Source organism: Aspergillus wentii (assembly GCF_001890725.1).
Source record: "Aspergillus wentii DTO 134E9 unplaced genomic scaffold ASPWEscaffold_1, whole genome shotgun sequence".
NCBI classification, from domain to species: Eukaryota; Fungi; Ascomycota; class Eurotiomycetes; order Eurotiales; family Aspergillaceae; genus Aspergillus; species Aspergillus wentii.
The window spans coordinates 257,044-266,250 of NW_024467832.1; the positions used below are offsets into that span (position 1 = coordinate 257,044).

The 9,207-nt window shown below is 48.0% G+C and overlaps 3 protein-coding genes across 3 annotated transcripts; 1 reads left to right on the forward strand and 2 right to left on the reverse strand.

Annotated features, from left to right (window-relative positions):
* Nucleotides 1-477: 477 nt before the first annotated feature.
* Nucleotides 478-2,396, reverse strand: ASPWEDRAFT_33427 (uncharacterized protein). Its single transcript, XM_040833783.1, has 5 exons — nucleotides 2,311-2,396; nucleotides 2,165-2,259; nucleotides 1,518-2,114; nucleotides 1,131-1,469; nucleotides 478-1,078 (listed from the first exon to the last, which is right to left on the reverse strand). Exons 1-5 carry the CDS (start codon nucleotides 2,380-2,382, stop codon nucleotides 535-537), a joined length of 1,647 nt encoding a protein of 548 aa, XP_040693769.1. The 5' UTR covers nucleotides 2,383-2,396; the 3' UTR covers nucleotides 478-534.
* A 221-nt stretch (nucleotides 2,397-2,617) lies between these two features.
* Nucleotides 2,618-4,003, forward strand: ASPWEDRAFT_33429 (ATP-grasp domain-containing protein). The gene has a single exon (XM_040833784.1). The coding sequence runs from the start codon at nucleotides 2,736-2,738 to the stop codon at nucleotides 3,684-3,686; it is 951 nt and encodes a 316-aa protein (XP_040693770.1). The 5' UTR covers nucleotides 2,618-2,735; the 3' UTR covers nucleotides 3,687-4,003.
* Nucleotides 4,004-7,128: 3,125 nt separating this feature from the next.
* ASPWEDRAFT_730345 (ATP-binding protein) lies at nucleotides 7,129-8,294 on the reverse strand (the record flags this gene model as incomplete). The annotated part of the gene is made up of 4 exons (XM_040839269.1): nucleotides 7,129-7,838; nucleotides 7,903-7,927; nucleotides 7,981-8,154; nucleotides 8,210-8,294. 4 exons carry the CDS (start codon nucleotides 8,289-8,291, stop codon nucleotides 7,214-7,216), a joined length of 906 nt encoding a protein of 301 aa, XP_040693771.1. The 3' UTR covers nucleotides 7,129-7,213.
* Nucleotides 8,295-9,207: the final 913 nt, after the last annotated feature.

Genomic DNA, 9,207 nt, shown 5'->3' on the forward strand with positions numbered 1-9,207 from the left:
AAGCAGCTTGCCTCTTCTACTTGGTTGCTGATGTCCTGCGTGATGCCGTCCGCATTAATAGATCATACAGCTTTATCAAGACAGAGCAGTTTGAAGACGGTCCGTAAGAGGCTTTCATCCACAAGGGCTGACTAGGATGAGTGACATGGATGGGCTTTAAAAGAGACGTCATCGTTAAGCAAGAGTACCCTCAGAAGGAAAGTCTGCTCTTCGACGCACTCTGGCAAAGTGAATACCCCCGGTCACTGCACCGCGTGCAGGGGTCCAGCCCGTCGCAGGGGAGCTTGCGCTTCCGACATTCATCGCATGCCTTGCGCAGGCGAGAAGATTCAAGTTGCGAAGCTGACCTGTCAGTCTCTGTCAAGGCTATAGATATATCATACACATACCGGGTGGTTGGCTCCAGTGCGACTCCCTGTTGCCCCCACTTCCCCACATTTACTATCCATGGTCTAGTAGTTTAAGTTATCTCAGTTATAGTGGATTAGATGAGCTTAAATTCAACGGAACTAATAATCTATGATCTATACTATATCATGCTGACCCCTCAACCTTGTGGACCTCATCCAGAGCTCTCTCCATCCGGTCTAACAACACATCCTCATCCTCCAACCCAACACTGATCCTCACACAGTCCCTCGTCACACCACTTTCTGCCGCCCACGCAAAATCCTTATTATGCGTTAACTCGGTATACGCAATGGCCAGGGTAAAGTTTGTCCCACAGCTAGCCCCCTTTCGCACATCTAACGCGTTATAAAAACAGACCGCACTTTCCAGTGAATGAAAGAATAGGCTGAGGATAAACCCATACCCACCATTTCGCCGACGGACCTTTTCATACAATGGTGCTGTTTGGACGAATGGTGGGTAGTGTACTTTTCGGATGGATTTGTGTGCTGAGAGGGCGGTTGCAAGGGTGAAGGCGGTTTTGTTGCAGCGGTGGGTTCGTTGGACGTAGTCGATCGAGTTGTGGGCGAGGACGATAGCGTCGAGAGGGAAGAGGTTGTCTTCATAGTTGGTGGTCAGGGCTGAATGTATGAAATCGTGATGGGGGGATTGGGGGTTGATGACCACGCTGGTATTGTTAATATCCAGTCAATTGCGTGGTATATATGAAAAACACGTACCTCCCACCCATGACGTTCGCAGCACCGCTGAAGATCTTGGTCAAGCTTGTGACGAGCACATCGACATATGGGAACAGATCGACGTTGGCAAATGAAGCCAGAGTGTCGTCGCAGACAACAATGAAATTGTATTGATCTGCGAGTGCGCGAATGCGGGCAAGGTCTGGACTTTCCACAGTAGGATTGCACGGTAGCTCAGTAAATAGCACCTTTACCTGCTGACCTGACGCAAGAAATAATTCGAGCTCGTCCAGCTCTTTTGCTGTTCCGAGTGCGAAATGCGTGCATTGTTGGAATCCAGAGAGTCGGGCTGCTCCGGGTGTTTCGGTGTATGTCCATCTAGAGCATTTAGCAAGAATGAAGAGATTGCCATGTCAAATTGCATACCCATAAATAACAGCATTGGACGGGATATCATCGACGGATGTCGACATGCATCTTGCAATGGCAGCAATTGCAGACATGCCCTTTTCATACAGAAAGACATCGCTGGATGGGACTGGTATAGAGCCCAGTCTTTCGGATGTCGCAAAATGAGAAATTCGGTCCCTGATCTGCTGCTTTTCCAACTGGGCAGAGTTCTTCCATGGAACAGACAAGATGCCAGCTTTGACAGGAGCAGAAGTGCAGAACGAAGTGTCCTCACACTCAGAAGCCATGTAGTCGATTCGTCCCTGAAGAAACTCGGCATGACGGCTTGTCAGGCCCTCACCGAGGATAGTCCAGAGATGGAGTGCATCTTCGCCCAGGTTTTTGGGAAAAAAGACGGCGTAGAAGCTTGACCAAGACTGGTCATTCTTTTCATCTGGGAGATAGAACCGGATGGGTTTCAACTCGCGGTCGACTTTGTTCGCGCTCAAATGAAAGACAAACCTCTTTGCAGTCTGTTCTGATGGGAATGCCATGCCATCTAGGCTGTCTGAAATCCCAAGTCGACTTTTTACATCGGCAAGTAATCTCTGGATCAATGCATGGACAACAAATCTAAATAGCTTCAGTCACACGCTTTGATATCCAATTTGGATCATGCTGACCTTGGATAATCAACCTCGAGGGTATCCATGATCCAATCCTCGTAGTTTGCCGCTCCCACGACACTTCTCCATGTTGGCAGTGAGCTACTGACAGCCTGTAAAGGAGCAATTAGCGCTAGCAGCTAGAGGAATGAGACTAGACATACATGAATGTCGTTTGGCTGCTTTGAGTTCAAAGGCAGTGCGTGGGGAGTCTCTGGCTTGGATAGAGTCCCCATGGTCGATAGCGTCCTTGGAGATTTTCGAAGATGAAAGTCACCATTGATGAGGACTGATTCTGTTATAAACGAGAGAGGTGTTTGCCGTTTGCAGCAAGAGTCTCCCGGCACGAACTAGGCATTTCCATTTCCGGTGTCCACAGGCCAATCAGATTGCGCCAACAGTGATCTACATTAACAGTCACGTGATATCTTGTATGCCCTGCAGAGCTGAAAAGCTCAATCCGTCTTTCTGTGCGACTTTCCGATCAAACCATTGCTCCACTTAGTTCCAGTTAGTCATAAAAACAGCCTCACTTCCTGCATTTACAATGATCAATCCATTTTTCTCAGCAATTCGTTAAACAATCACAATGGCACGCATTCTCTTCCTCACCACGATCCCCCCACCGCGGATCCAGGAACTGCGCCCTGATTGGTCCAATGAGATGCTCCCCGAGTATCTGCTGCAACAAGGCGCCTCCGTGACAATCAAACAATGGACAGACCGCGACATCATCCAGACAATCCATGAATCAGACCATGTGAGCTTTCTCTGGTGCGAGGATTACATCAAGCACCCAGACGCCTTTCGCGATTTTTTGGGTAGGGTCAAAACATCCCTCGCAGGCAGCGGAAGCAGCCCTTGCATGATGAACCACGCCGACTTGGTGGACTGGAACATGGACAAGAAATACCTCCTTGAAATGCAGGAAGCGGGGTTTGACATTCCCAAGACCGAAATCGTCGATGCGGAGCAATTGTCCGTGTCTGAACTGCAACAGCGTCTGAGGGATTTCGAGTCGTTCAGTCCGATTGTTCTCAAGCCCACTGTGTCTGCGTCCTCGAAGAAAACTCGATGGATTGAAAACCCGTCCAATTTGAGTGCAGATGATGTGGAATTCCTAGAAGCCTGTACCAGGGGCTCCCTGCAAAGTTCATTAATCATACAAAAATTCGAACCATCCATCGCAACAGGAGAATATTCATTCATGTTTATCGGTGACAAACTCACCCATGCCGTGCTGAAAGCGCCTAAAAACAACGAATTCCGATGTCAGCCAGAATTCGGCGGAGAGGAAACTCTGGTTGACATGAGCACGATCGAGGAGCGGACGTTATCTATTGTGTATGCAATTTTCAACACCCTCAAGACTCGCTTTGGAACGGGATCAACGGGAGAGATGGGGTATGTTCGAATCGATGGGCTGGTAACGGATGAATCTGCGTTCAGATTGATGGAGATCGAGGCTATCGAGCCACATATTTATTTGGAAATGGATGGGTTGGAGGAAATGGCTTCTGTCATGTTGAGGCCATCATGACATTGCAGAATACTACATCATTTGTCGCCTACCTGATGCTATGATGCTACCTTCGATAAATAACATAAATAACCTACAGGCCTGATAGAGGTAGACCGATCATATGTAGCAACCACCTTTGATTTCACCAGGATGATCAACATCGGTCACCATCTCTAGTCAGTCTGTTGTAAACGGTTGCTCTTGTTCCAAATAGCCAATCGCTCTCGGATATATAGACAATTCATCCTTCTTCACGGAATCCGGTGAGATTTCTGACAAACTTCTCGAAGCCAACTCTTTGAGAGACCGGACAATGGCGGCATTTGGCTCCTCGGCGCATAGTTCAACGTCCAGGAGCACAAGAATCGTCCGAGATACTTCAATCAACTGTGTCTCTCGGTCATGAAAGTGGACAGTTTTGCTAGCCTCTTCAATGTGCTGGTCGGCAACCTCTTTAAGCATTCGATGATGTTCCTCCGAAGTCATTCCGATGAGGTCCATGATCTTTGAAGCTAAAGCGTTGAAGCGATTGGGCTGTACATCTTCGGCTCCTGTGGCGAACAAACGGACGAGGGCGTCAAAGATGGCTCTAAGGTCTAGGGCGCGAAATACTTCGCAGTTGACCACAGATTCTCCAGCAATATCATGATCAACATGACCATCTAGTGTAGACTGGAAGCCCAATTCTATCAAGGGTTGAAGTGTAGATGTCGCGGAACTCGCTCTGTGCTTGATAGCCGTGCAAAGCACACCAATGCCTGCAAGGATGAGGCTAAGAGCTTCATCATGCTTCTTGTCCATGAAGCAGTCTTGGTATTCTTTCAATCGCTGATTCATCAGCAAATTGGTCATGTAACCCATGTTATCAACGGCCAGTCCCCACGTCGTCACCCATTCCTTGCCGAAATTGTCCAGTAGTTTGATCCTGGCGCTCAGCGCCGCCGCTCTCATTAGTTCAATGCCGGCTTGTGCACAGATCTCAGCATTGACCTGATCTTGAATCATGACTGCATTTGAGAATCGTCCACAGAAAATGCGAATCAATTCCCGTATTGGTGCCTCTCCTTCTTTGCCGAGATCTTCCACATTACTAAGTGCCTCGATCCAAAGCTTACAAATGACAAATGACAAGTGCTTGAATTTCTGCCCGCGCTCAACGGCCATTAACAGTAGCTCGATTCCAACACGAGCCAGGGCCTCGGCTTTGGCCAATCGCTCTTCCGGGCTCAAATCGACGTTAGTCAAGTGTCCCTTGAGCTCGTTGGCGCGCTTTTGCACTACCATTTGTAACATCGACTCGCCAAATCCAGGGTATGAGACGAGGTTGTTCAGCGCCTCGGTCCATGTATTGGCGATTAATCTGATCACAGCCCTGTCCTTGCTTGCAATAGCATTTTCCAGGATTTTCACTGCAGCTTGAGTCATTCTATCTAAGACTTTTGGGAAGTGTTCCTCAACACCGCCTTGAACAAATGTTGTTGTCGCTTTGCGGAGATGGTGAGGCTTCTCGTCGACAGGACCGGCCGGCTGCTCATCTGTGCTTTTCGAAGCCTTGCACCAAAGATTCGACATGAAGCGTCGGAGTCGAGCAATGATGCCACTGCTCTCTCTCGTCGGTGAGCTGACGTTATCGCGTGAGTTTGTGGCCAACTGGATCACGTCCTGGAAAGCATTTTCGTCCAGCTTGGCCAGCCCTTTGAGAAAGGTAGTCTCACCCTTGGGGATTTCCCGTTCAAAGAACTTCTCGAACTGAGTGATGAGGTTGTTGATGGTGTCCATGCTACTTGTTTTGACTGTGGCCCTGAACACCTTTCGCTGGATTTGCTGTCGATCACTCGTTTGGGAGGCATGGGCACCGCCATAATTGGCAGCTTTCGGGTCGCTCTCCAGTAGTATTTTCTTGACCTCTTCATGCCCGCGGTCGTCTGCAGCTTCATAGGCTGTGCCCATTGGTCCCTTGGCCTTCCGAACCTTGGCTCCCTTGTTTAAAAGTAGACGGACAAGATCTGGGTTCCCGTGATATGCTGCTGCACGAAGTGCTGGTCCAACCACGCCACTTTGATCGTTAACCTTGACACCATGTCTTATCAGTTCATCGATGGTTTCCTGAAAAGGGCGCGAGTCTACTCCTGGGTTGAAGCCTGTAGCTGCGGCTGTTACAGGACTGCCGTATGTGCCGTGAGTTGCCCGAGGATTTATCTGCTTTCTGGAACAAAGAAGCTTAACCAGATTCGAATGACCATAGAATGCCGCAGTATGAAGAGAAGTGCCGAATGGTCCACCGTTCTCGATCATTTTAGACTTTCCGTAACGATTGAGTATTTCCTGGGCGCAAGAACAGCATCCAACCAGAGAAACGACTTGGAGGGCAGTCCCAAAGGAGCTTAGGATCTTTACATCTGCCCCAGCCTTGACAAGATACAGGACAACATCTTCGTGGTGCTTTCTGCAAGCGGCGATGAGCGCAGTCTCGTTGTTCCGATCTGTGGGATCAATTCTGGCCTGATTGTCCACAAGCATCTGTACCACCTGCTTATTTCCAAAATAAGCTGCGTAGTGTAGCGGGGTGCAACCTTGGTTGTCTGCCACATTGACCTCGGCACCATATTCGATCAACCTTTCAACGGTGGGAGCAATGTCGTCAAGGTCAGTCTCGTTTCGTATAGTCCAGTGGATCGGTCTCAACCCATCCTGATCAGGCCTCGTCAGGTCAAACCATGGCTGCTTTCTGAAAATACCAAAGAGGCTGACGAGGCCAAAGTAGCTGACGACATGTACAGGACAGACTCCGGCCGGCATCGTCCGTCCCAAACTGAGTAAATGTACCTGAAACGCCAGTTGCAGGTTTTCTTTCTTTCCAGCCGCCCTCTCCTCGTCACAGAGTACCTTGATGAGATCGAGAACCGTAGAGTGGCTTGTTTCGAGGGTCGTCGTAGCCCCGGGGTTGAAGCTCTTCTTGATACTGGTCGCCCATTTGTGAGCGGCAAATAGGAGAAAAGGACTCTTTTGCAAAATCGGTCCCAGACTACCAGGGCTGTACCACGTAGCGTCACGCCGTGGACCTTGAGAGAATTCCGACGAGCAAATATGAGATAGACACAGTTCCGCTATTCTGTAGTTGTAAGTGGCTGTCTTGTATTTGCTGAAAAACTCAAAGATAGTAGTGTGGTAGAATTGAAAGACCCCAAGACTCTCATTGAGATACACCAGGTGGTTGCAGAACTGGACAATCAGAGAAGGATCGTCGGTCAAGTCTTGATAGGTCGTTTGATCCACCTCGCCGTTCGAGTCCAACGAAAGCGCTGTGAGCAGGACCTCTTTCGACATTGACCCCGTGTTGTGTGTAAGTAACGCCATGGTCCGTTGGGCTATCTGTCGCTCGATTAATTCCTCCAAGGACTCGAACCCTTCGGCGTAGGCTCTGTACACATCTGACATTTTCTGCGGTAGACTGAGACCATTCAGAGCATCCAGGACTTGCTTTTTCATTCTCATGTTGCAGATGTTCAATGTTTGCAGATGAACCATCAAGAACCTAGATTCTATTAGCTGGTGACCGTGGAAATGGAAAGTGATACTCGCCTTCCATCGGCATTCTCGTTTAATTCATCAAAGACCCGTTTCCGAAGCTCTGGATTCTTGTCAAAAAGCTTCGATTTGAGATTCCGATCCAGATATCTTTGAATATCCAGTTTATTGCTCCCTGGTGTGACTTTAATGACTAGGGGAAACAGCCTATGCACTCGCAGCTGATCTATTCCATCAAGATATCGTGAGCTAATGGCTACACGAAACCGGCGGCTCGTTTCGAGATTGAGCTTGTGTACCAAGGTATTGAGTCCCTCAATCAGCGAGTACTGGGATTCTTGGGGGAGTTGATCCAATGCATCAATGACCATGTATATGTCACCTTGCAATGAAGATGAAGCCAGCAGTTTATGTAGCTCATCTTGCATCAACTCGGGAGGGGAATGATTTCCGAATACATTCATAGATCGTGCTTCGGATTTCTTCACCGCCTGCTCCCAGAATGTTTCCAGCATGCTTCGATAGAGCTTCTCCCTGTTGTTATCATCACCAAAACCGACATAAAAGTACAATAGATTGATACGGTCACCAGGGACTCCTGCCGCAGTTTGATCCTCATAAATGCTTTCAATGACACGAGACCTAGGCAACAGAAAACTTAGTGTTTAGTTGATCAGCGTATATAACAATTAACTTTGAAACTTACATCAGAGTTGACTTCCCGCATCCAGCTGGTTAGCAAGTTAGTGCAAGGATTTGTATTGCATGATTGCGAGGAACATACGAGGACCATAGAGCCATAGGAAGGAGGAACCCGTCTCCAGTCTTCTCCATGACTGGAAATCATTCTCTTGCAATAGCCAGTCGCAGGTTCCAGCAATCTCCCATTCCGCTTTTATCTTTTTATGCGTCTCAAGTGCGATGTGCTTTGGGGTCAATTCTGGTTTGTTGCCGTCGTCTAAGGGTGTCAGTTGGAGCTCGGTCTTGGGGTGTGGAAGAATCTTATAACTAACAGAAAACATTATCGCCATAGTTGACCCCCTGTGTGAAGCCGATATTGCTGCGTTGGACGATTCTGTTGGTGACGGTCGACATTGTGCTGCAATATTCAGCCTTTGTCTAAGCCCTGTGGTAAAGGTTGGAGTTTGAGTTATTATTTATCTAATGGGCTTACTAGATTAATCAGACACAGCAAGATCAAATTGTAAAATTGTAAAATTGTCAAAAGCCGATAATGCAGATTCGATAGCTGAGACGGCTCATGATCGACTACGGTTGAGGGCGAGACCATGATCTACACACAAAGAAAAAAACAGAAAAAAAAAAAGGATAAGTGGCCCGGCAAGACCCAATTTTGTATCCTCCTAGTAGCCAGCTCGTCATAACGAGACACATGTACCAAGATAGTTCGTGGTATGTGGATATACGTTTGGTTCTAATCCAAGGTGGCTTGATCTACGTAAATGCGTAGTGGATGACCCGTCCTCCGTGCTGTACACAACCAAACACCCCACCCCATTTCATCCTATGCGCAGGACTATCTTTTGTAGTGCTTACGACAGGTAGGGCATACGTGACAGCAGCACCAAAACGCAACCTAGAATAGACAGGGAGTTAGTATTCTCAAAAGGTGATTTTGTCCGCATCAGTATCCACTACGCAGCCCAGTGATGCCAAGTTAACTAATGACTCGTTTTGCCATGAGCGCCCATCATCCTGGCAGCGATCCTAGCCTCTAGATCTATCTCAGAAACGTGTCAGTGGGTCATAAACCGGGTTTTACACGGTGGAATCAAGGAATCCCTGTTCATTGATCAGTGTGTACGTAGTGTACATGAATAGTTTGTATCATCTGCTTAGTGTTAAGCGCATTAGCTGTGCTATGGTGAGGACTTGCCACGGATTTTCCCTAAGAACTATAATATCGCCGTTACTAACATTTCTACCGCTTCTCTATCCAAATATACCACAGGCATATGGCTACAAATAATATTTAATCACCTCTAATAAT

Coding starts and splice junctions, on each gene's coding strand:
- ASPWEDRAFT_33429 (XM_040833784.1), top strand. CDS start 2,736: ATGGCACGCATTCTCTTCCTCACCACGATCCCCCCACCGCGGATCCAG.
- ASPWEDRAFT_33427 (XM_040833783.1), bottom strand. CDS start 2,382: ATGGGGACTCTATCCAAGCCAGAGACTCCCCACGCACTGCCTTTGAAC. Junction 2,115..2,164: donor CTCGAGGTTGATTATCCAAG/GTCAGCATGATC, acceptor GAAGCTATTTAG/ATTTGTTGTCCATGCATTGA. Junction 1,470..1,517: donor TCCAATGCTGTTATTTATGG/GTATGCAATTTG, acceptor TAAATGCTCTAG/ATGGACATACACCGAAACAC.